Source organism: Poeciliopsis prolifica, unplaced genomic scaffold (genome assembly GCF_027474105.1).
Source record: "Poeciliopsis prolifica strain line A6 unplaced genomic scaffold, Auburn_PproV2 SCAFFOLD004, whole genome shotgun sequence".
Classification (NCBI taxonomy): Eukaryota; Metazoa; Chordata; class Actinopteri; order Cyprinodontiformes; family Poeciliidae; genus Poeciliopsis; species Poeciliopsis prolifica.
In genome coordinates, this window is record NW_026562379.1 from 11,290,663 (window position 1) to 11,318,333 (window position 27,671).

Here is a 27,671-nt window from a genome sequence, read left to right on the forward strand (position 1 = left end):
AATTAGACCACTGTCTAAGTCAAGACCAGAAGAATAATGCATTTCTTGCTAGTTTTGCAGGTCTTTTATTTTGAACTGCTTATTTCTTTTACTTGCACTTGGTTAATTTAAAATCTGATCCAACTCAGATAGGACACTGTTTGTAAAAATTCTGAAAATAATTTGACAATTTATGTAAAATCTTTAACTTATGTATGCATGTGTGTGTGTACACCGATTGGCGGCAAGCATCAGTTTCAGTTGAATCCATCCAGTATCAGTCAGCATTGGCATTTAAAACTCAAATGATGTGAACGGTGGCGTTTGTCTATCTGTGCTCCTCCTGATCTAATTAAGCAGGTGGTTTTAAGCGCAGCGAGCCGTTTCTAATTGAATCTCTGCCTCATGCATGAAGCTCCATAATGAATGTGGAGCCACATAGACACGAAAAGGGGGCATGCCTCATTGCCATGACCGAACAAAATTGGTGTATTAATGGTCAGCCTTTTAGGCCTTTTACACCCTTAGAAAGCTGTCACCTTGCATAATACATAAAGGGGTGATTTGAATAATTGGGTTTTCAGTGGAAGCAGTAATGAGGAATCTGTACCGGTAGTGTTGGTCTTCAAAGGCGTGTGTTCACTCTGCTTTTCTATTCTCCTCATTTTCACAGTAAAATCACTGCAGAATGGAAGCAGTGTTGGTTTCCAAAATGGTTTTGTTCTGCCTAAAGGTCATGCAAACGCAGTCTGCTGTTGTTGCAAAGACCCATTTCAGGTGTGCAGATGTTTACATGCCGCATTGAACCTGTGCCTCACAACTTTATCTGAAATGCCCAGATAAATTGTCAGCAATTGTTTTATTGAAGATGTTTCAGTCCAGCCATAGTTTTTTAATTTGACAAAAAAATATATAGACGGGAGTGACGCAGACCATTCTCTAATGCAGTTCCCTAATGTCAGACCGAGGAGCTTGATGCACTGTGTATCCAAGACAACCTAAATTAGTCTCAGCAGGTTTGTGGGCACTATGTCTCTTGGTGAGGAGAGATTGAGCCGTGCGCATGTAAGACTAAAAAAGGAATAGAAGGAAGCAGTGCAGAGAAAGGAAAGACAGCATAAAAGAGGAGTGAAGAGTTTCAAATAAGACCTGCAAGAGAGAGAAAGAGAGGGAGATGTGGAGCTTAGAAGCCAAGTCAGAGGTTGAATGTGATTACAAGATGGATGAAGGTAAAGAGGGAGGATGCATGGGGTGACTCTGGTGATCAGAGTCACTGTGAAGGAACATGCTGCTTATTGCATTCCATGAAGAATAAAGGCAGCAACTAGTCTGTTGAACCGCTGTGTTTCTGTGCCTCTAAGATCAATTGCCCAATTTGGGATACAAATAAATCTGAAATATTTGCTGAAAAGCCATCAAGCACTGTAAGCTAACAAATTTATACATCCAAAGAGCCCAAATTCCACTTGATGTTGTAAAGGCACATAGACACTCTGCGCAGAAGCACAAGGAAGTCATGCCTGCATGTGTGCATGCTGACACACACACACGCACACACACTTTTCTTACATTGACTGGATGACAGAAGGGGTGTAGGAACACAGACGGCCCGTGGGTGAGATGACGCACAAGCATGCACACATGCACTCACATAACGCATAAAGCTAAATATACACATGTACAAGTCCTGTTCCTCTGATCTGTCACAAAATTGGAGATGGAGTGATGGAAAGCACAGGCAAATCTGTGCGATGGGGGAAGCGTTTCTCACAGCTTTTGCCTCAGTTCACAGCTCAAGGTGTTAATTGGAGAATGTGTGCATGTGGTTTTCTTTCCAATCCCTGCAGTATTTTCTCCTCATCTCATGCATTGCTTCAACGGCTATATTTTCCCTTCTCTACAATCAAAATGACTGCATGCACAGGACCTTCACATGTTTTTTATGTTGTTTTTTTAAATTTATTTTATTAACTTCTGATTTGCATTCAGAAAAAAAGAAAACATTTCTTTAAAATCATTTATACATTTCACAAAGGGGCATCCTAAGGTGCTTCAGTCCCATTTCCTTCAGCGAGTTTGGACCGCCAGAAACAGGACTCGCGACGAAGAAGACCTCTGGTGGAGTCCAATCTGCACTGGAACCACGTCCAACTCTCTGACAGAATATGGTCACGATTCATAGTTTGGTTATGCAAGATCAAAATGGTCCTAACAGGCCTTCTCAAACCGCAGCAGTTCCGTGAAAATAAAATCTCAGTTTAAAGTTCCCCAGCTTGGACAAGTAAATAACCACCATTCATTAATGAAAGGTCTTCTCTTGGTTAAGTGAAAGAAATTAACAGCAAGGTTTATTTTGTTATTTTGCATCACTATAATTAATTGATTGGCATCATAATTTCCATGCAAGCAGTATCTCACAAACGTTAACAAATTTAATGCAAAAAACTGATGTTGATGATATTGGCTGAGGTTCTAACCCCTGAGAGAGGAGGTCTAGGAGGAGATTCAATATTCTCCTAGAACATTATCATTCAATGTTTTTTTTTTTTCTCATGATGTGCAGTTCTGCTGCATCCTTTGTATTTGACTGAATGAATGCATCATGAATATTATTATAGGAAAGTAACAAAACTGTAAAAGTCCAGTTTGTTTGATTCAAATGGACTTTTTATCTTATCTGATTGAAAAGCATTGACACAAAAGCATTTAAATTATCCAGTCATGATCACAGAGCAAATGGTTGCAGAGCAGTGGCATGGCTTAGAGAGGAAAAGAAGGAGCAATAGCTCTAATAAATTATAAATACTGCTGCACTCAGACTATTGATTTTGCCATCTTCTTCTACTGAGGGGAGTATGAAGGTTTTTTTTTTTTTAGATAAGTGAAAACCTGCTAAAGATGCTGCAACATTTTTCTAAATGTCATTTTTTTGGGGGGTGTCTTTTTGTCGTGGATATATATATACATGCTAATGAGACTGCTCTATTTCACAACCAAGGTAATGTTCAGCAACCACAATTAGTCATGATTAGTATATCTGTTAAACAGTGTACCTGAGCTGAATTAGTTGGGTGCAGCATATTTAACTTTGTCTTAAACTATCAAGCCTGGCAAAAATCTTCACACTCCTTGAACTTTTTACATTTTGTCAGGCCACTGAAACCTGGCTCTAATCTAGGTAATGCCCCTTAGCTAACATGTTCTATTGTCTTCTTGCAGTTTGCACCGTTTGCTGCCAAAAATTCCTGATCTCACTAGTGAGAGAGGACTGGATCTTCCTGATCCTGCTTGGACTGGTCACGGGCCTGCTGAGCTGGGTGGTAGACATCTGCATTGGTATCTTCCTACAAGGTGAGGGAGCAGAGGAGGCTTTCATCAGCAAAATGCCCTACTTGCCGTTTTTAAAGTTCTTGTTCAAATCTGATGTCTCTGATCAATATATTAAGGCTTGACAACCAATTTGAAAGACTTAGATTTTACTTTTTGCCTAACAGAGAGCAATTTCAGGCCTTCCAACACAAGTCATCTTCACTTTGGAATATGTTGCAAGCCTCTGACTTTATTGCTGAGTATGTAACAGGAATAGGCTTAAGGTTGATGGAAATCAGTGTCTGGATCACACCTGGATCAAAACTCATATCCATCATGGTTATGTGATGTGAAATAAAAAGATGAGTTCGTAGAATATTGTATTCACCTTGGAGCCTTTTCAAAACCCAATGGAAGTAGATGCCTAGGATAAAAATGTGCTGATAAATGTTATTGCACATATCTTGTTGGAATACTGCACCATTGGATAAGTTAAAAAAAGATAAATCAGCATAAATTAGGAGAAGTCAAAGGTGAGTGAGCAGAAATATTCGATTAGTCATAAACATCAGGATGGATACTGGGAGATAAACACTAGAAAATGGAGGTAAGATTGTAGACCTGATTTGAAATTTATCAGGATATTATCTAATTAAAACAAACTTCTAAATGAAATAAAGGTAAAATGAACTAACAGAGAGCTGTTTGCTCCAGTTGGTGCTGAACTGGATTCAACCTGCTTGTTTTTAAATCACCCATGAGGCCTGTTTCTCCAACACAGTCAAACCTTGTATAGATACACAACCTCCCCCCGTGTCTGTGCTGCTGCTCTAATTTTGTTGTTTCTTAAACACCCCTTGGCTCTACCCATGTGTGTTTCCACAGCACAGAAGTGGATATATGATGGTCTGGACAGTAACGTGTTCCTGCAGTACCTGGCCTGGGTCACCTGCCCTGTGGTTCTTATCACCTTCTCTGCTGGCTTCACTCAGATCCTCGCTCCCCAGGCTGTTGGTATGACACACACACAGACCGACACACAAATGAATACTTCCATGATTTTGGAAGTAGCCCTCGGTCATTGTTCCCTCAGCTCTGAACAATACAGCAGTGACACTGGCAATGATGCTTTCCCTCAGCATAATGCTGACCCCTCCTTGTTGTTAGAAGTATTTTTTGTAGTTTGCATCAAATGATCAAGCTGCAAACTACAAATGGATTTGCATTTGCACTAAAGAAATGCTATGTTTAATTAAAACAGAATTTATTTATTAGCATATTTTAATGTTTTTCTGATATTGAATGAAAGGGCTTCAGTGGTTACATGAAAACATTGCAGAATGTGCCAGTTATTTTTAAATTAATAATTATTGAAATAATCAATTACCAAAATGATTGTTAGCTGCTGCCTAAAGACAGTTTTTTTTAAATTAATAAAGCAAGTCTTTTTAAAATAGATAATTTTTTTGTTGTATATTAGTACCCTGTATAAAGCTTGTTAAAATGCATTATTAAGGTTTTCTTTAACATTAATATTTACATGTTTTAACATTAAATATTGTTAACATTAATATTTCTGGGCAGAGGTTTCTGCCCAGAAAGTAAAAACTTTTTATCAGAAGACCTCTCATTTGTTCCCTAGCTTGCCCTCTCTGTTTGTCTACAAGTTTGTAGACAAAATTCCACACTAGTGTCTTGAATACATCAGTACTTCCTTCCATTCAGGTTTGGTTTATTTGAATGCAGCAAAGCACAGTATGTAAGTACACTCTGGCAGGTCAGGAGAAGACTTGACTGTCACTAACAGAAGCTAAGGATGGGTGCACTCCTACAAATTTGAAAGCTTATCCAGCAGAAATTTGGTAAGTTTTTTTTCCCTCCATTCCTCTGTAGAGGAATACAGGGATGGGCTCATAAATATGTTGTCTAAAGATTCCTTAATCAAAGCTGGTGAACTAGAGAGACCCCTTCTTTTCTCAAGCTCAGTCGCATTGAATAAAGCGTGTCTGAACGGTTTCAGGTCTCCTCTCAGACTTCAGTCTGGACTTTTACTCCCAAGTTATGCATTCATTTGTATGGGTCAGGTTTGTGTTTGTAGTGTGACAACTACAAACTAATGATGGGTCCCAGTCACCCCAACAACCCACTCCCAGTGGACTGGGCAGGTTGGTTGGATAAATAAAGACAACTTGTTAGATATGTGTTAATATTCTACAATTCTGTCATAAATATGTAAAGTCATGAATCGGCTCTGACTGAAATGTCAGCTGCTTATCACTCGCCTTCTGTCCTGCAGGTTCAGGCATTCCCGAGATGAAGACAACCCTGCGAGGAGTGGTGCTGAAGGAGTTCCTCACTTTCAAAACTTTTGTGGCCAAAGTCATCGGGCTCATCTGCGCCCTGGGCAGTGGCATGCCTCTGGGCAAGGAGGTAACACACACACGCAAACGCAGCAGCACCAATATTCATCCCCCACCCTGCCATCATGCCTGCATCAGTTTGTGATCTGAAGACAACCAGGCCAGTGAGCAATGTAGGGGCAGCACACAGTGACCCACACTCCACAAGCTGGCAACTTTGTGAATCACTGACTCACTCGTTGCAGTGCACGACTTGTAGGTTTAAATGCCACTCTTACTCATATTGAGGAATGTGCAGCTGCATAGTTACTCAGAAGTATTCACATGTGCAGTTATGAATTTGCATTTGCATTTAATTGCCTCATCGGAAATCTTTATTCCCACATATAAAGACAAATATTCAATCTTTCTATCTTCATCAGGACTGTGCATTGACTTCCATTCATTTCTATGAATCAGTTTACACCTTAGTCCTAAACCTAGTCTGTAACCCAGCAACAGCACTTCTTCTTATGAGGCCCCATAATAATTAATGGGTCCTCACAATGTAGTATATGTTGGAAAAATGGGCTTTGCAATGTGAGAAATGCTAAAACAGACATGTACACAGAAACACCTGAGGGTCTTTTGCTTACACAGCTCTGCAGCAGCATCTGTAGTTTTTGATTCAGCATGGACCTCTTCCTCATCTTTATCTGTGCACCCCTTCTAATTCTCTCACATTTAATCCCATCATTTATGCTTTGACATTTTTTTTCATATAGCCTCTGCATGTTGTCACATGTGACTTAGAGTAAATGTGGAGGGGGAGTAAAGTGGTGCTTAACCTGAAGTGATTGCAACTGTCTCATCACTTCAATGTTTCCTCCTGTCAGAGTCCCTTTGTGCACATTGCCAGTTTGTGTGCTGTTCAGCTCAGCAAGTTTACGTCTCTCTTTGGAGGAATCTATGAGGTGAGTTTCACAGATTTTGGTATGAGTCATAAGGATTCATTGTTCCTCATTTATGCTGAGTTAATTTCAGTCTGTTTCACAGGTGGCTCTAGCAATATTAGGATGTTTACTTTGCTGTTAGCTCCTTGCAATGTTATCCATGCCACTCAAACCTGTTTCACATTTCATTTCTTTGTATTTTGTTAAGGTTTACAAATAAAAACCACTAATTAGTGCATATTTGTAAAATAGAATGATAAAATATTCACAGGTTTTTAAAAGTATTTATAAATGAAATGCTTAGATATTCAGAGTGGATTAATTTTCAGCCCTCCTTAGTTTGAAATCCAACAACCCAGAGGTTTGACAAATTCTGAGAAGATCATTACCATGTAGATGTCATCCATAAAGTTAAACACTCCCCAAAAATTAGGCACCACATTCGGACTATAGTTTCAAGGAAAAAAAAACTATGGAAAAAGATTTTCTGTTCAGGTGGGACCAAATTAAATGCTTTAGTTTTCATGCAAAATTTTGGTCTTGATCACATAATATGTCAGTAAAATACATTGACATTGATGATTATTATGTAAAATAGGAAGAAGTTCAAGGGGAGTGACAAGCTCTACAAGACACTGTGGTTTCATGTGGTTACATAATACACAAAATTATAAAGGTTATTTACTGAGACTCAAAATGCTAATTTTCTTCTCTTCTCATTCATTCTCCAATAACTTTTACACAAAGTTAACATCCATCAATAACTTATTTTATCAATGTTTAATTGCCTTTTATTTGTCAACAAGCTGCACAGTTTCCAACAACTTTGTGTTTCATTGGGGTTGGAGTTGTATCCATTGGGAGAGCAGTGTGGGATCTTGCAGGAAGCAGAGTTTCTCTCTGACTCTTATCTTTCCTTGTAATGAGATGTGAGCAGCGCTCTCTGGAGAATGAACTGTGAGCGAAACTGGAAAACAGCACTCAGGGCATTTCAGTTGAATACTTCCTCCCCAATGCATCTATAGTCACAAAAATCACAACAGTTCTGGAAAGATTTATTGCTGCGTAAATCTAAATAGTTGGCACAGACAGAGCTGGAATGTTTTTCCAACTCTATCTGCTCTCCTGGTTGACAGACATGGCTCCACTACAGTTGTAAAAATACTGTAATTTCTAAGCACGGAAACCAAAACAGCAATTTTATCTTTCCAATTTTTTTTTGTTTTTTAAATCTTGCCTTGATGTTGTGTTACATAACTATCTGCTTTCTGACAGATGAGTTTTGTTTTTGCTTTTTGTCACACTCAAATGTTAAGATAAAAAATAGAGACATTTACGCAGAATCAATACAAAATATAGCTTTTAAATAATGACTTTATTTCCTAACAAGGAAAATGTTATCAACACCTAACCTATGTGGAGAAGTAACTGCCTTCCTATGATAAATCATAAATGAACTATGAAAAAATGCATTTTAGAAAGTGGAGTTGAATTTCACACCCAGGCTTGAATTTTGCCAGACCTGTGGAATCAAGAGATCTGGAATAAAAAGATCCCAAGAAGCTTCACACCACATACAATGGGTGCGTTTATTTCATCTAAATAAATGAAAGAATTAATAAATTGAGCATCTCTTATTTGACATGCATCTTACACCACTTGTCACATTTCTGCCTTCATTTAAAATCTTTCATTCAACCATTTTTTCTCTTTTTATTTGTCCATCTTCACATGCATTATTTTTTATTACCATTACATTGTTTCCATCTTATGTTCTTAGTGGCTCCTTATCCCCGGAGAGCCATGTGTTGCACTTTATAGCACTTTAATAGATAGAGTGATGCATGAGTGAAGTGCCACTGCAGCTATATTCGGTCCTCTCCACAGTTTTAAGTACAGTTTGCTAATGTAACTTGTGGGCTGTGAAAAAGCAGCTTTTCTTTCCAGAGTGCTGTACTTCACTGCAAAAAAAGGGGATGAAAGGCTTATATGCATGTGGAGAATGTCATCATTTGTAGAGGGCTAGTTGGACCTAATTGCATAACATGTTTTTATTCAGGTCTGTGAATGCGAGGTGATGGAGTGTAAATGCTAAAACATTCAAATGGCTGTGCTGATTCACACAGTTTAATCGTTTCTTCTCTGCCTGTTTAACGCTGTCTCTTGGTCTCCTGCTACACGAAGGAGCCGGTTCTAATAGGGATTAAGGTAATTCAATCTGGATCAACTCACACAGAGAAAAACAAGCAGTTAGGAGATTTTAATGAACAAATCTTTGGCGCTCGAACCGGCGGAAGACTAGTGAGCGTAGATCGCTGGGGGAAGATGCTGAGTCCGGCGAAGCTCACTAGTCTTACCCCCCAGTCTGAATACTGGTGATGGAGCGGAGCCTTGGATGGAGGAGCGCGTAAGGCGCCTGGAGAATGGTCATCGGGCTGAAGGTGGAGATGGGGAGGAGGTGGGCGAAGCACAGCTGACGAGCAGGCAGATCCCTGGAGGCTCGACTTCTTGAATGGACCGGCTTGACGTTGATTGGCTGGGACGCGCAAGGGCGCCGATCCTGATTGGCCGCAGCGGGGTGTGACGTGATTGAAGTGGATCAGCTGTGTTTGTAGATCAGCTGTGTTCTGTCTCCCAGCTTGAATTTACGCCTTAGCTCCATATCAGCTACACATTTCCCAGCATGCTTCCCTTCCTTTGTCCTATCAAAATGACTACCACTGTGAGAAAGTTGGACAGTCTTAAAAACAGTATCCAACGGTAAATAGTTTTACAAGATTTATCCAATATCGCTGGGACCAAAAGTCACTTGTTGGACACTATAAGAAAATTGTGTATTTTTTGGTACAGAACAGACCATACACTTGTCTAATATTCAGTGAAATAAAAAGAAGAAAATGTTATTTTATCAGAATCCACGTTAGTTGAGTTTCTCCCTCAGATAAAATATTTGAATCCATCAATATTTGGGTCAGAGTAAGCTTTAGTTGCTTTCTGATGTGAGATGTGTGTGCGAGTGCGTGTATGTCAGAAGTAGCATGACATGCAAAAGCAGGCTAAACCTAAGAACAATGAGAGAAATACAAGTACCTCTAACCTGTCTTTCACATTACAATGCTGCGTGAGGGACTTCAGTCTCCTGGGAAACAAGGTAGGTAAATATAAAAGGTCAAAGAAAAAAAAAACTCAGTTTCTCAGAATGCACCTTGATCCACCTTCTCCTGCAAAAAGACAGAACAATTTTTTTGTCCTTTGTTCTTCAAAAGTCTGGTTTATTATGTTTTACACTGATCTGCTGTACCCAAAGTAAGAAGTCGAGTCATTCTTAGTAAGAAAAGTACTGAACTGTATGTGCCTGATATTCTATGAACTGTTTTGTCTTGTCGGTACTGTTCGGATTTTGCCAGTCTTTTCAAGATTTCTTTTTTTAATTGATGCAATTTAATGCTCCCTTTTTCTGGTACTTTCTGTCGATATGTAATTGGTTTGTAGTTGACTGTAATGGTAACCTGTCAACAAATTCAGTGACTTGGTAAAATGAAAGACAAATAATCCTTAAATGCTTGGAAATTCTAACTTTGCTTGAAGTCGATTGTCTAGATTTACACCTCATCTCCCATATCATTATTAAGTTTTTTGTTTTTTTTTTAAATAAATTTATCATTCTGTACCTGTTTCAGAATGAGTCAAGGAACACTGAGATGCTGGTGGCAGCTTGTGCGGTGGGTCTGGCTTGCTGCTTTGCTTCTCCCGTAGGAGGTGAGTTTGCAGGACAAATTAATTGTTTTGATTACTGTTAAGTTTGATTGAATTAGTCAAATTAATTCTAAAGTCATTTTAAAAACAACTGTTGGCCATAGTTCATAAAAATAAAGGTTAAGTATGTTACCATAACCTGAAAAGTTCAAAGCACAACTAATAAGAAAAGGGGAAGAAGATGACTAGAAGTATTGGCCATCACTCCAATTATGAAGAATTATGAAGAAATTAAAATAGCCTTAATGAAATGTCTTTCAATAGCAGATCAGTTTTTCAAAGCTGTTACAATAAATACTTAATTTCACAGTTTTACTTTGTTTGTTCTTACTTTCTCAAAAACGCAGTTTTCACATCACACACCATACTGCGATGTTTAACCATCACACATTGAAACAACTCTCCTTTGTTCCCATCATGTTCTAAGATATGTCTGTAGGAAAAATATGTCACAATTTACTGTTCTGCCTTGTGTTGCAGGTGTGTTGTTCAGTATTGAAGCAACATCCACATTCTTTGCTGTGAGGAACTACTGGAGAGGGTTCTTAGCAGCTACAGTCAGTGCCTTTTTCTTCAGATTGCTGCCTGTCTGGACCGGAGACGAAGGTAACATCATTGTGCTCAGATAATTTCAGGCTGTTAACCAACCACCTAAACAGCTCAGGAATTTAATACTGTACTTATTGTGCCACACATCTTCACTAATCAGAGCAAAACACCATTTACTAAAACTTAAAAAAATTTAAAAATGTTAAAATAATGTTTGTCCAACTATTAAAAATGTGTGTGCATGTAAAAGATTGGAAGAGGTTTAACCTAAATATGATGTTACTGAAGTTTACTGTATCGCAATTTTAAAATTTTTCTGTTAAGTATATTGTATCTATTATTTATTAGTTTGGAAAGACATTTTCAGCTCCTTTGAGGTCCAGCTACAATAAATAACAACATATCATTGTTCAGCAACATGAAATATGATGAAACATTTTCAAGAGCACGAAAATATTTTAAGCTGCTATATTTTATTCTTTTATTGTATATAAATACATCTGACTACATTTAAACGGGATATATGCAGTCTTACATGACACTGCATTTGAATTTAATTTTCTTTTTTTGCACCTCTGGTTAGTAACTTTTTAACAGACTTTTAAAAGAACTTTTTTTTTCACATTGCTCCAGTTTTAAATCAATAACTATGGGAGTTTCACTCCAGCATCATAAATACTGGCAGCCTCAATCGTAAGCTGTTGAAAACCGTTTGGAATAGTATTCGCAGCTTGTTTAATTATACTGCAATGACTAATAAGTAACTTATCAAACAGCAGAAAGAGCCTGAACTGTTTGACTCAATATTTACGTCTGAATCCTCTCTTTGTATTATGGGAAATGTCATTAGCTTTCTGAGAGGTTAACATTTCCTGTTGGTGGGAATAACATCTGAATTCAGCAGAATATGAGAAACTCTGGTGGCAGATTTAAATATATTACCACTGTCCAGGAAAAAGAATTAGGTTTTAGAGCTGCACTGCCAACTCACCAAGCTGCTGATCCCCAGTGATCTGTTAGCTTCTAACATTTATTTCCCACACCTAATTTTCTCTAGCCATCTGTCTACTGTGATGGCAGGAGTTCTGGTCTGCAGGGCAAGCTTGCTTTTTGTAATTAGAAACAAAGTATGAACTGTAGTTGTACCTCCACAGAAAACTGAAACACCTCCAATTAAAATCTTCAATTTGGACCTCACATTACCAGTTTTGTGTGTTTTGTTGTGGCTTGTTCTATATTCTAACTTTCTATGTATATGTTTCTGCTTATTCAGAGACCATTACGGCACTTTTCAAAACCCGTTTCCGTTTTGAATTTCCCTTTAACCTTCAGGAGCTTCCTGCCTTCGCTGTTGTTGGGTGAGTTTTTCCCGAGGTCAGAGGTCATCGATCTGTGGGTTTTTGGACCTTCCACAATTATTGTTAATAACATTTAAAAATACAGAACAAGTGTAGGTTTTAGGAGTTTAATTTTTTTTTAATAACTACAATTTTTAAAAATAATTATATAAAACTTACCCAAAACTTACTCAATATTTTATTGAAACATTTGTTCAATAAAATATATATTTTTAAAAAATATTTTTCACATAATGTTCCACTAATATCAACAACCCATAGAAGAAACTGTATCTGTTCTCTTTCTGCAAAGATTTGAGGTTTTTCTTTGTTAAAACTTGGAAATCGAAATCAAAAATATCTACTAGATATTTATCAAAAATAGATAACCTTTGCAACTCTAAATGTGTTGCAAAGCTGGTCTGTGGGCAAAATGGCTCCTTTGATTGTAAAGGTTGTAGTCTCCTGCTCTACGTTGTCTACAACTTGCAATCAGTGATTACTGATAGAATTGAGGACAAAGCAGACCGACAGCATCACACATTCTGGAAGAACAAAAAACACAAATGCCTGTAGCTGCTCTTTTTATGCACTTGAATAGTAGTTAAAAATAACCAAAATATTTTTTGGTTGCTCATAATTGCTAAGCAGACATTAGGAAAATGGTGGAGTTACCACTCAACAAGAGTTGCTTAATGTGAACCGTATCATTGTTTGATTGACGTGTGATGACGCAGAAGTGTGCAAAAGTTGCAGAATACCATCCCTTGAAGAACTGAAAAATGTTGCTCAACACAAATTGTACCTAGTCATTTCCAGCAAAAGATCCATTTTTAAACCATAAAGGTGCAAAAGTCAGATAAACAACCAAAATGCAGGTTTCCTGAAGTCGTGACATGTGATCCCATTTATTATGGCAGAATATTGACTTGCATTTGGAGGGTGTTTCCTCAGGGTGGCCTGCATAAATCTCCTGACATGGATAATTCAACCCTTTTCAGCAGCTGCCTGTTCTCTGAGGGATGTCCTATTTTATTCTGTCATAGCTTCAGGGCTTTTCCTAGCTGTGAATGATATAGAAAGCCCTAACAAAAAAGAAAAGTTGGTGCAGAGACATGAGGGATGCTCTAATTTCTTCCTTTTCCTTATATCCCTCACTGTTTTTTTAATTAGCTGTCAATGTGCTGCTGAAGAAAATGACTTATTGTTCAGTTTTTACTCTCACGCTGATGGTTTTTGCTCTAAATATTAATTCCAGACTGGACATCAACATGGCCCCGTAGTCTCAGTCTCACTTTCTTACTCCCTGTGCCAACGTGAGTGTGGAACAGAGTGCTTGTCCATCCATCTCCCCTCATTCGGATCCATGTAGCAAGAAAAGTCGGTCATTGTTTCAGTCAACTAGGTCAGGATCGGTTTGTGCAGCGCTGCATGCTACCAAGGGCACGTCTTTGAAGAGCTGCTTTCTATTCCTTTTTGTTACACCTTCAGGCGTCAGAAGTAGGAGGTCGGCTTAGTGAAACTCGACCTCATTACTGCACAGAACAACATACATATGGAGATGAATGCACCCAGTGATGAGCTTTAATGTAGCGTTTATTTGAACTTAATAGAGGAGAGTATTTTACCAACAGGCTGTGTTTGTTTTCTGAGAAGCTTTGAGGTTTCCAAGAGAGAATGAACTGAATGTAGTCCTGAGTAGTTTATGTGTACAATGACAACTATTTAGTAAAATGCAAATCTGAGAACTTCTTTAAAGATTGAGATGAACAAAGCACCTTATGAGCTCTTCCTCAGTAAGATATTTGTTGCATATTCTCCTCTGGACCTTCTCCGTAGAATTTTGTTTTAATAAAAATAAGTAATAAACCAACTCCACCATTACCTAACACCTCATGATCAGCACCTCATGAGGCCTACCACTAATTTTGCCCAAAACTGGAATTAGACCAACAAAATTGATTATTTTTGAGAAAAAAAGGCGACCAAAAGCATACCTGCTGTTTTCATTATGCGTCATTAGGGGGTTAAAGACTACCTTATCATCCTGGTCATTTTTTATTAAAACATATTTGATGGAATTAATAATGCAGCAACCACTATACCCCCCCTCCACCCCCACCACCACACACACACACACACACACACGCGCACACACCCCCACACACGCACACACACACGTACACACCCACACACACACACACACCCACACACACACACACACACACACACTCACTTATTTCCTGTTTCTTTCTTTTCTGCTGGCAGCTATAAAGATATCTCCCACAGTGCTTTTAAATGTGTACTTATATAAACATCTCCTTCGGCTTTTCTCCAGCTCCCACACTTCCTCAGCTGACAGCGCGCTCCGTCTGTCTCACTCTTAGCTTTAGTCTCTTGTTTTTAATGCCAGCAATTTTCTACATCCATTTTGTTTTTGTTCTATTATTTTTCTTTCTTTCTTTTCTGTATTTACATTAATGCTGCTCCTCCACATCATCTCCCTCCCTGACCCGTATTTGTTTTATGGCTGCACTTACTCCTGACACCCGCCTCCAGTGCATTAGAGCCTCATTACATTCCTATTGTTTTTATTGTGGCCAAATGCACTGAGAGCAACGTATGGAGGTGGTGCAGAAGACTTGATGCGCTGCTTTGTTTACTCTTGAATTAATTTATTCCATTTAGTTTCACTTTGATCATGGAGAGTGCTTCATCACACTGAATAGGGAAAAAAGGACTAACTGCCCTATTTCTCTGTGTGCAGTATTGCCTGTGGATTTGGTGGTGCTTTGTTCGTTTACCTGAACCGACTGATTGTCCAGTTCATCAGGAACCAAAAGACAGTCAACAAATTCCTCATGAAGAAGTGAGTACATGTAAAATATGTCATTGATGTCTCAGGAGAAACATGCACCCTTCTCCCAGCTTCAATCTTTCTGCATTGTTTCATATGCGTCACACACCAGGATGTGTTTGTGGGCTCTGTGCTCACAAACATATGTATAAAGCAGTTTTTTTGTATTTTGAGAAATTCAAAAATGAAGAAATTGTAAAATCAACCCAAAGAGTTCCAAACATTTTCTTTGATAAAGTAACTTTTAAGCCAAGCCTGATTAGAAGTCAACTCCTTCAACCATCAGAAAACTCATTTGCTTTTGTACTATTAATAAAAGCAAATGACATCACAGAAACAGTATGCAGGACTCATACAGTAACAATACCATTGCATGAAGTCACAGGCTAAAGGCAACTGAAAAACAGTTTGTAAAACAGTTTTAAAGTGGTATTTCAAATCACATCCCTGAAAATCTATTGTGGTACTTTATTATGTTACAATAATAAAAGGGTTTTACATACAGCTTTTTTCAAACTTGTATTTCACTGAAAACTGTGAAGACATGAAGAAACAAATTGTATTTTATGTTTATTCACTTCAACACATTCTAGGCTATTTATTTAAAGCCAACAGTAACAGCTAAACATACATCTCTTGATGATAATTGCACATTTTAAATTTGTGTGATAATTCACTACTATGATAATGATGACCTCAAGGGTTGCTTTTTTTCAACATGGCTTCTAACTGAATTTACAGCATGTTTACTCTTCAATAAGTGAAGTGCAAATATGAAAATAATTTATTTTTCTAATTTCTTTTCTTTTTTTCTCCTCTTACTCTTTCAGGCGACTGCTCTATCCAGTGCTGGTCACTGTACTGATTTCAACACTGACATTTCCACCCGGACTTGGGCAGTTTATGGCTGGAAAGGTATAGTCCCGACATCTTTCAAAAGTTAAGATCATGTAAGAAAAATAGGCCAAATAGGACTTTAATAGGTACATTTTCCGCTTTATCCACTATGACTGAATGGTTGGAAACATCTGATATTTTGTCCATTAAGCTAATTGAAGAATCACATTTGTAAAAAGTTGAAAGACAGCTGCATTTTATGGAGACATCCCGACAGATCTTTCAGACTCCTACTAGAGTTTTGTGGTTCTTTGGTTTGTGTGTACTGATAAGGAGCCATATGCTAAAGGCTGTAAGAGTATTCTCTGTTTACAGCGAGAGGTTGATAGATATGATTGGAGCAGACAGGTTCAAATTGTCCAATAACCAAAAACTTTTTACTTTCTTTCTTTTTAAGCCTCTGGTCATAATAGCTTAAAGGGGTATAAATGTACCTGTGAGTGCTAGTGACACATCAGTGTACACTGGAAACATGGACCAGCATATTGTGGTTTTGCTCCAGGGATGACTCATGAGCATGTGTTGTGCCTTCTCCGGTTTTATCCCCTTCATCCGGTTAATAATCGGAATTAGAAAAAGAATAGACCCACCATCCTTCGTACACTCAAGACACACATACACACACGCCCAAACCAACTACACACACGCGCACACGCACTTTGCCTTGGCTCCAAATAAGAACGTGTTGAAGACTTCAGAAGCACTGCCCATGTTGGCTTACTCCTCTTAAAGCTCTTCTCTTTGGAGTACCCACTCAGAAATTTGTATCTGTGATCCCTTTGTCTTCCCGGCACACTCTTCATCATCATCTCTGCCGGTGGGAACTTTATCTCCAACGCTGTCTGCAGCTGATGTGACTTTTGTACGGCTTCAGATGATTTTGTCACAGTATAATCCTTGATGGATATTGTAAAATTTAAATCTCCGGTGACATTTTGTAAAACCTTGAGCTCATCATCTTTCCTCTGCTCACATTTAGAGGAGGCTTTTCCATTAAAACCTGCTGTGAATCTCGGCCCAAAACGTCAAATTTTCTAAATTCTAAATGTGTTTTAGATATGCTCTGAGTCACAATTGTCACTTTAACTATCATGGAGAGCTGTAAACAAGCAGGTGTGAGCATGAGTAAATAGCAAGAAGATGAAAATCATCTGGAATTCAACTTGAAAGATCCTGCTTACACTTTGTATATTGTGTTTGTTCTGAGCCCTGGAGGAGACATTGGAGGCAAAAAAGGTATTTTAAGGTTCCACAAAAGTTCTCTTTTGTCTATTTGTAGATCACCTAGAAAGTTTCTTCCAGAAACATTTGACATCTATAGGGGTTAATTATTAAGAAATCATGTGAAATCAGTGACGGGCGGTTTCTTCTTTCCAGGTACAACTATCTCTCTTAGTTGAAAGAAAGATGTGTCTACAGTAAGCGCAGTTGTTTAGTTCAGAGAAAGTAAAACTGATTCATTGTAGCTCCATGTTTCCCAGTAACCAGGCTTTTCCAGATACCTGGCAGATGGACTGTCTGATATTCTTCCTCTTGAAGTCAGTCCATCTCTGCACAAGAGACAGATCTCTGTGGAGTTTGACACAAGAGTAACACAAGATCACAAAGCTGTTAAGAGTTCAAACAAGTTTTTCTGGTTGTTTTTCTGTGGACATAGCTCAACAACTTGTATGCCTCCAGGGACTGAATGTTTGCTAGTAACATGAGCTGCCTGGGTCTAAATGTTAGGAAATGGAAAGGATTCTTACACAGTCTTGAAAAGTCTGGGTAAATATGGAATATTTCAGGTCTGGATAAATATTCGAAAAACACAATCTTATATATAAACTGTTTATTTGTTTAGATTTGGTTACCTTCTCCATGTTAAGAGAGACATAATTCCAACAGTATTTTTTTTGTCCTGATATATAAATGGCAGGTTTCATTTTTAATTTGCCATGTCACAATTTCAATTTAATAATATACTCATCAATACTTCAGCTTTTAATTTACAAACAGAATTCACACTATTTAATAATCCAAAAAGCTGCATAATTTGTAATTATATTACAAACGATTGATGCAAAAAGTTCTGCTGCCTGCTTCTGACTTGTAATTATTTTCTGTGTCTTCTAGTTGACTCAGGCGGAAACTCTGGAGACTTTATTTGATAACTGGACATGGACAAAACATGGAATTGCTGAGGAATTTGATTACATTGGACACTCCCAAGCCTGGATACATCCACAAGTCAATGTCTTCGTCACACTGGGCCTCTTCGTCTTCATGAAGGTAGTAACAAATTTAAGGAAGCTTTACAGTGTATCACACTTCTATAGAGGACTCTGGTGGAAGTGACAATCCTAAAGCCTTCTTTTGCGGCTAAAATGCTCATGTTGAAGCTTGAAAGCTGTAATTTCCGAGGAAATATTTTCTAAAAATTCACAAAGTTTATATTGTTGTAAAATATCAACATACATTCATATTAGTATTGTGTGAGTCTTTTAAAGCTTCTGTAAGTAGGACCCTGATTCCATACCTGGGATTGGATTGGGACATCCTTGCTGTGAAACCTCTTTGAATCAATAATTTTTCAGAGTATTTTTTGCCATACATTTCCTAAGCAGCTGTCATGCTTTATGTTGTCTCTCAACTGTAAGAGCTGAAAACGAATCTGCTTGTAGAAAAGCAGCAGAATAAGAAGGGACTGTCTGTCTCTGTTCAATTTGAATTGAACTCATTTGTGCCTTATGCTCAGCTGGGGAGCAGAATAGCAGCAAGTCTTCTCTGCTGTTGTCGTAACATGATCACAGCCTTCGATTATCCCACAGTGCTGATGACAGAGCTCACCGGTGATAGATGATGAGACAGATGGGAGAGATGTAAGGAGCTGCAACTTTCAGTAGATTATAATTGTCAGTTATCACCTCAGCTGCACAACTCTGGAAAAGTTGGAAAGTATGAATACTTGAGGTGCAGAATGTGAAAGACCATTTTTGGATCTAAGCAGTTTGCTCACGTAAGGAGAGTTAAAAGATTAACCCTTTGACTTCTTTAGATTGTAGTGTGTTGGAAAGGGAGAGACTAAGAATATTAACAAAACAGTCCATTGTACTTGGTGAGAAAAAAAGTAAATTGGATGACTTATAGTACTTTTGCTTACCTTCCACTGTCCTATTTCTATTATACTCTGTTAGAAGCTTTGTTATAAAGACTAAATAAGTACGTTTAAGCCACATGTCTCGCGGTCATTCCCTTATCTGTGAAAATGCCTATGCTTGTCTCCCAGTTAGATTTTTTTGCTCCTGTTAAGAAGAAATGCACTTTCTATGATCAACAACAAATGACATGGATACAATGTCATCCATCACATGGACACAACTCTACGTGTGAGTTGGTGTTCTGAATTTCACCCAGCAAAGCACTCACAGAAAGTAGGGGAGATAGTTTTTGTTTTTTTTAAATCCTGGTAACTACCAATGTTTTAGGCCAATAATGTTGATTATATTTCACTTTTATGATTTTCTCTTTCTTACTTCTCCTTTACCCAGCTGGCTGAAGTGAGCTAATTCAAACAGTAGCTTATTTTTCCTTCTGTAATTCCAATTATGCAGTAGTGCAGACATTTAATAATTTGCATATTTGCACCTTATGTTCTTGAAAGACTTCACAGTCAGTGTTGAGCACCAAAGAACAAGTTTACTTTGTTTTTAAAGTATATTTGAATGTAAATTGGATATTTCCCTGTTAGAATTATTTTAGTCTTTTTATAACTATGAGTTTCACTCTGGTGCAATCAGCATTTTAAACATTAAGTTTCACTTTAATCCTTAACTGTAATACTGCTTGTACACACTCTTGTGCAGGCTTCATCCACTGTATATTATAAACAGTCTGTACACAAAGGCAACGTGTGTGGCGAGGTTGCAAACAAGTTTTCCTGTCGCTTTGCCAGTGATGCACACATGCATAACACAAACAACTTGTGTCAGTGTGTGCATAAAACTGAGTGTGTCACCATTCTTGAAGAAGTAACATTTTTTAAAAAAAGTTAGCATACACTCTAATAACCTCTGTTCTCTGGGGTCCAACCTCCAACTGGAGGGCGCTGTGTTATCGCAGTGGCAGCAGCAACTGTTTGCATAAATGTTTGCACTGTCAACCCTGATTGATTGGTGACACTATAAACCAATTAAAATATTGACATATATGATCCAAAACATTTAGGCATGGTACAAAATAAAAACAGAAGAAAACTGTAAAAGGGCAAATAATTTTCAAGGCACAATTTTAAAGGTTTTTGTAGGATTAACAGTAGATAAAAGATTATCCCCTTTGTAGCTCCTGTTGATCACAATGTCCAGGAAAAGGAGGATAAAACAACACAGTGAAGTGAATCTTTAAGCTGTAGTACAGTTGCAAGCATTTTCTCAAGCTCAGACCTGAGCTGTAGTTTTCAGCTTTTGCAGTTCTCAGTCCAACTGTTCAGTGCATTTGAGCAAATAATTTGTGTCCAAATTCACTGCTTAAGGCCTTGTATTCTGTCTTTTATGTGTTCCCTTGATTTATTAATAGGTTATTACAAATATTTTTAGGCAAAACTGATTTATTTACTATTCAGTAGTATTAAGATGTTATTATAGCCCCCATCCCACCTCCATTCATGCCTCCAGAACTTTCATATTGTACGCATTCTTGTGCAGAATCATTTAGTCTCATTTAATCTCACTTTCTCTGCTCGGCACATATACTTCATTGCCCCTGTTTGGAGCATCCAACACACTACCTGTCACCTCTGGTTTACACATCTAATGTTGTTCCTCTTGTTTCTTCTATTTTAAAACATTTCCATTCACTTTCACACTTCCTGCATTTGATGGTTCTCACCCAAGTAATTTTCTCTTTGCATTCATCATAAACTGTCCAGATTCTACAAAGTTTCCCACAAGAGGACAAACATGTTTTCCTCATTCGTAATTGTAATTGCAGAACTTTCTGACATATTAAAGAGGCAATTCAGCCTGTAATTCATGTCCATGCTATGTTGAAGCATGGACACATCTATCATACCACTTCATTTTATCCCTGGCTGTATGTTAAGAGTTGTTGTCAGGCTGGAAGAGTTGTTAAGAGTTGTTGTCAGGCTGGAAGATGATCCTCCACTCCTGACTAAAGTCTGTAAACTTTCTCACAGGATTACCCTGTGCTTTATCTCCAGGCACATTTTTCTGCTGATTGAAAACAGAATAAATAGGATAGAAATAGTATGTATTGTACAACTGTGGAAAAAATTATCAATTTATTTTTTAGCTGTGTCATCCCAAAATATTTACTAATTTGTTGACCCCTGTGAAATATTTCTGTAAGCACCACTGCAAAGGATATGATGTATAAAACACCACCTGAACAAACCTTGTTGAGCATGTATTTGTTGCCATGCTCTGACTAATGTCCTCTCTCTATCTCCCTCACCCTGACTCGACATGCAAAGCGAGGCTGTAATGGCTCGGTCTAATTACAGCCTTGGGTTTTGCTGTGTTCAGCCTGATGATTTTCAAAGGCGAGATTGCTCTCACTCCCGCTTCTTCTCTATAATGACTGGTTCTTTTATTCAGCCTGGCAGCCATCTTGTCTTGATGCTCCCTTTTCATCCTGAAACTTATGAAACACTCTGTTTCCAAATAGAAAAGGCATGTGCACAGTTCTCCATCGGCTTCAGCTCTGCTTACAACTTACCCTTATTAAGGAGTGACAGTGAAATGTTAGCACTTTCTATGAAGATGCTAGTTTCAGCACAGCTCATTGGTTAGCAGCTTTGTGCACGCAAAGCTGCTAACCATTTTGCCATTCTTAATAATTCATTGTTATTTTTAGTCTTGTGCTGTTATGAAACTGGTATATTAATGCAGGTGTATGTCCTCTGCTGTCTGTCTGAAAACAGCAGTGTGTGTGCCTTATAGTGTCAGAGCTGACTGGACTGTAATTGGAGTGGGAATCGAGGAGGGGCTCCTGGGAAGAAGCTCTGTCCTCTGAAAATGGTTTACACACAGGATCATACAGCGCTTCCAGCTGATTGAGTATAAATGTCCTCCATGGTCCATCATAAGTGATACCAAAGACATTTGTACCCCTTAGTTCTTGACAACTCATGTAGTCTTACACTTTTTGTGGTCATTTTTCTTTGACCTGAATAACAAAATGAAAATCCACATCCTAATTAAATAAAAGAGGATACGTGTTTTCCTGTCTCACTTTCAAATTGCTTTAAGTTGCCCTTAAACAATGTAATTGCTGTCAAATAACACACAGCAATTCAAATAAAATACTATTTCTTTGAGTACTAAATTAGCAACCAGATACATACAAGACTGCTCCAATCTGGCCCAAACACAAGGAAAGTTTTTACTTTATAACAGAGTCACAGTGTAACCTTACGCTTGACAAAGTAGTACCAACCAAAATACAGCAGTGGCCATGATTGTACAACACATTTATTAAAACCTGGATCATTCTCCAATCTCTAGTGTTGTTCATTTACTTCAAAAACATTCAGTTAATTCGAGCTACATATGGTGCAATGTTCTTAGTTAAAAGTTTGTTGATTTTACGAAATGAGTTTTTTGGAAACAATATTTGTTGAAGAGCTGTAATAATTTATTCCATCTATAAAGTATCAATTCTACCAATATAAATTCTCTTTTTTTGTATTGGTAAATGTTAATTATAGTACTTAGCAATGGCTCTTTCTGTAATCTGAGAAGACATGTAAGTTTTCCCTCCTTCACATTCCTAATTAGTATATAGATATAATGCTTTCTTCATGTATTTTCAGTGCATATAGGAGAAGTTCCTACTTCAATAGATTTTAATAAATTTGCAACACATTATGTAGCTTTGATGTCAGTTCAATGTTTCATCAAATTATAGTGAAAAATATAAAGTCAAATGACTGGCATCTAAAAACACACAACCAGAGTGAGGGTTTTATGACTGCACTTGTCATTGAGGTCAAAACAAATATAGGCAATTTTCCTAGCTTAATCAGCCTTATGAAGTTCAATACAGAATGTAGTTGGTCTCATTTTTAAAACATAATGTCTTTTGAAGGAGAAAAAAGTACAGACCACATTTCAAACATGCCCTGCCACTAATGATACATAATAGTTAAGCTGTTTCATAACCATTTTGATATTAAAATAATTATTTATGTAACTTATAGCTGTTCTTTTCCAACAGCTTGAAATGGGTTATATTAAAGTATTCAAGGGAACACAAAACTGGTATTGAGGATTTTGTCTTACCATGCCATGAGGCTAATTGGGGAGACCTTTAATATATTGCAGGGGCTTTGGTTTTATCAGTGTGTTTCACCCACATTGCATTTGTTCAAACACTGAGTTATTTTGAGAATGTGTTACCCAAGTAGCTGAAAAGGAACCACAAGGGTTTTGTTTTTCATTAGCACCCATTTGTAGCCATTACTTGTTCTGTTGCTTGACATGACCTTAGCATATTTTTGTCATGTTTGGGATTAAAGTACAGATTCAATTTTAGTCACACTTCTTCAGGTGCAGATTGCCTTGATTAAGATAGAAATATCTGCTTAAGATGAAGTTTTGCACACAACAACTTATTGAGAGACTGAGAGAAACAATAATAGGAACATTAGCACCAATGAGACTTTCACAAACATGGTAATATTTAAAAATAATCCATTGTTTTATCGAGAAGTGTAAAATGTGTGCAGATCTTTGATTTTCTTTTCTGTGGCTGTAGTGGCTGCTAAAAAAGATGAAATTACACCTTCATCAGTTTTGCACAGAAGAGCCATTGGTCTGGCCTCTTAATAGACCAGCTGGTCTCCTATAAACAAACAGCCTATTTTGGATCTTCCACAGTATTCTGCTTACATAAGTTGGCCAACGCACTCCAACTTTATTTGGATATTTCAATATTAGACATGAGCTGAGAACATTTTAGTATGGTGACCTTGAGTAAAAAAAAACAACCCTCAATTGCATGTCTTTTGCAGATAAAAAGTATATATGTGGTTGCCTTCTTTCAGCATGCTGACCAGCAATGTGTGCTGACCAGCAACAGAGGGGAGGGGCTAGTTTAACATCATCTCTGTTTGTACTATCAGAATCAAATCAATAATTTGACCTAAAGTGTTTTTTTCAGTTTTAAATAAAAAAAGAGAAAATTAAAGTTTGACATACCTTGATAGGGACAAACTGTCTCTTGACTGTTTTTATTGCTCGACTGAGGAATAACTTGTTTGTTTTTGAGGTTGTTGTGTCCTGGGACTCCTGGTATTGTTCACTGTTCCAGCTAATGTTCTAGATACAAACACAGTACTGTTCAGACATGTTTCTGGCTGCTTAAATCTAGCTTTGCATTCCTGTCCAGACTTTGCCAACAAGTTTAGAAGATGTAATATCCGTATTTGAATTGAATACAATAACTACTTCCTCTTCCTCGAAAATAGTATAAGCCTGAAGCAGCTCTATAAATAATACGTCTTATTAAAGCCACCTTCAAAATTCATGTGGTTCATTAGGAATATTCTAAATGGATTTTAATTTAGGATTCCTTCTGTGTTTTCTGGCTGCTCCTTGGAGATTTTAAGACATCAAAGCTTTTCATGCTGTAGAGTTATTTTCTTCTTCTAAAACCTTGGTTTACTGAAGTCTCCATTCAGTTTGTGATTGGAAATCCTCATAATTATGTCTGATGGCAGTGGACCGCTTCTGTGAGACATACAGAGAGTCGATTAAATCAGATTAAATGAAAAATTAATGATTCCTCTGGGGGAGTGAGTAATTTCTGCTGTATAAGATTTGTTACAGTAATAGTTAGGAAACGTAATTGAGTGTAGCCTTAGTCCTGGCAGGACAAATAGTCGTGCTTAACCCACATATGATCAGCTGATTTTAAAACAAATCTTGATATTTCTAGATATATTTAACTTTCCCTTCAAGGGAGTTGGTTTGTCCCATGACACATGTTCTACATGTACCGATGCTTCTGCAGGTACGTGATGCTCATTTTAGGGAACATATGCGTTTCAGTGTAGACTTCTTTGTGGTGTTGATTCTTGATCAAAATCAATGCAAATCAAATGGCATAAAATTCTCAAAGTCAGCTTTTTCAGGTTGTCACCTCAGATCTTTGTGAACAGATATAAAGAATGGGTCTTCCATTCTTTATAACTGCAGTCATAAAACAGGGAAAGCAGGAAACAGCTTAATGAATTCTGGAGACCAGGTCAGATTATGTTGCTCTCAAAGTCAATGTCTTATTGTAAAACAATAAGACATTGACTTAGTTGGCTGGAAACCCAACTTCCTCTCATATCTGCACCCATTCAGAACAAGAACTTTTCCAACTGCTACTCCCTAGTTTATGGTGTAGGAGCCGGCCAGGACACCCAAAAAGAATGAAAGATGAGCATTCTCCACAAACCGTCACTAAACTATATTGCTACGTGGTTAATATTGTTGAGAGTACTAAACTCTCAATAATAATACTGCACTAAGCCACATTTGTGACACTTATGTCTATAACTGCTGCACTTTATGACCATCATGTATAATCGTCTAAGCCATATTATCATCTGTGAAATACTACAAAATACTGCCTATACTTTATTTGTCCTGCAGTATATATTTTACTGTATTGTTTGGTAGATTTTCTCTGCAGTTGTAAATATTATATATTCTTTGATTTATTTAATTTTTTTACTTCCATTCAATGCTAGTACTACTTTATTTTATAGACATTTGAACAGTTCTTCTCAAGTAAAGGATTTAATTGCCTTGTTTACTTTCTTAACTTGCATATGACAAATGAAACTTATTATCCTTCCTCATCAGTGATCACTCCATACTGAACACTATCGCACAAATTCCTAATACTCGGAGTGCGGAGGTTGTTCTTGATTAAAGAAAACTCAGAGCCAACTATTTTAAATAGAAGCACTTTCTACCGTTTGTTCAGGCTGCGAGAGGCTGAGACAGAGTTGGTTTTTTTAATATTGTTCTAATATCTTCATATATCTTAAAGAAAGTTCCCTCTTGACAACATATTAGCTTAAAAACAGTACACATATGGCAGACATGGTGCTGCTCTGTTAGTATGTTAGCTTTAAGCTAAACCTGATTTATAAACATGACGGTTTCTAGACTAAATCTTCAGTGCAGGAGTTTTAACCACCAATAGCATTCTATCTGTAACATGACATGACTATAGTTGGGGTACGTTTACCATCAGTGACTTATTAAAAATACATGAAGGGACATTAACAGCCTACAGGGATCTTTTTATTAGTTTATCTCAGATGTAACTCTGAGCCGCAGGGGATTTGTAGGTCACTGTAACTTTACGGACGTCAGAGTGGTTGCCATGGTAAGGACTGCTGTCTTATGGGGATGGAAACGACACAGCCGGCAGCATCTTGTCACATTCACCTGTGTTTGAGTGGATGTTTCTGTGCAAACAAGCAGCTGGATCATATTACCCTGTCATCTACACCCTGCAGACTATTTCAGCTTAATAGAGGCCAATCCCAACATCACATTTAATATTAATACTTATGTGCACAAGGTTTTGTGCAGATTGACACTAAAGTTTCTCTGTAGTGATTGAACCACTTTTGTCTTTTTTCAGATTCATGTTCCAGATGTTCATAAAATCTTTTAAACCATGAAAATAAAATTCCCATTATGCTCAAAAGTAGTAGTGTGTAGTTCTATTGGACTACAAATATAAATCTTGTCAATTTTTATCAGTTTTTGCCTTCATCTCTGTACATTGTGTTTTCTGCTTTTATTCCAATTATTTTTTTCCTCCTCATCTCTCCATAATGGTTAATATTGTCTGTCTGACATTTTTCAAAGTAGTTTTCTCAGAGAGGAGGATGTTCAAATCTGTCAAATTAAATGGGCCAATAAGAGATTGTTGAAAGTGGGTGACAAGATGAAGTGGAGATTGACACATTACCATAAAAAATATTAATCTGACAAAAATATTTTGTGACGCACCAAAAACGATTTTTAGGTTTCTGAAAATGTTGTTTTTCTTTGTGTGTGTGGTTTAAGGACCACAGCCAACCACAAATAGCTGAAATCTGGTAATATTTGCATACTGTAAAAACACTAACTGCCCCTTTTTGTTCAAATTCCAAAAATACTTTAATATGCGCAGCAATAATGTCTTGGGTTCGATTCCCAGCCCAGGGTCTTTCTGCATGGATTTTGCATGTTCTCCCTGTGCATGCGTGGGTTCTCTCTCAACAATACGATGGAAAGGGGAGTCTGAAGAATCCAGTGTCTGCTTTATTTTCTCCATGAGGCTCATTTAGTGTAATCAAATGTTTGTGTGTCTGGCAGCATGGAGCTATGATTCTCGTCACAGAGTATGTGCTATGATGTGTCCTGTGGGGTGTACGAACACCTACACACATATGTGTGTTTGCTTGAGGTGTGAAAATGGTTGCAGTTCAAGGTTGCAGCAGGAGATGCGTTACGTCACCATGGCAGCCGGCCTTAATTACTACTAACTATAGACGGAGCAGAGGGTCCGGAGAGAGGGAGAAGAGAGACGAAGCAATGAGAGTAATTAAAAAGTCCATTTGGAACCATGAGATTAATACAGCAATGAGATTTGCTTAATAGTTTGTATATTGCACCAATTTACATGCTGCTCTTTGGGCCTG

The 27,671-nt window shown here is 37.6% G+C and overlaps 1 protein-coding gene across 1 annotated transcript in view; it reads left to right on the forward strand.

Moving 5' to 3' along the window:
* Positions 1-27,671, forward strand: part of LOC129358757 (chloride channel protein 2-like) — a 75,978-nt gene that overhangs the window by 18,078 nt on the left and 30,229 nt on the right. Inside the window, exons 3-12 of the mRNA XM_055027884.1 lie at positions 3,199-3,330; positions 4,174-4,302; positions 5,585-5,718; positions 6,524-6,601; positions 10,261-10,339; positions 10,817-10,942; positions 12,159-12,243; positions 14,990-15,091; positions 15,910-15,994; positions 18,092-18,247. Coding sequence (XP_054883859.1) covers positions 3,199-3,330; positions 4,174-4,302; positions 5,585-5,718; positions 6,524-6,601; positions 10,261-10,339; positions 10,817-10,942; positions 12,159-12,243; positions 14,990-15,091; positions 15,910-15,994; positions 18,092-18,247 — 1,106 coding nt within the window. The remainder of the gene's footprint in view (positions 1-3,198; positions 3,331-4,173; positions 4,303-5,584; positions 5,719-6,523; positions 6,602-10,260; positions 10,340-10,816; positions 10,943-12,158; positions 12,244-14,989; positions 15,092-15,909; positions 15,995-18,091; positions 18,248-27,671) is intronic.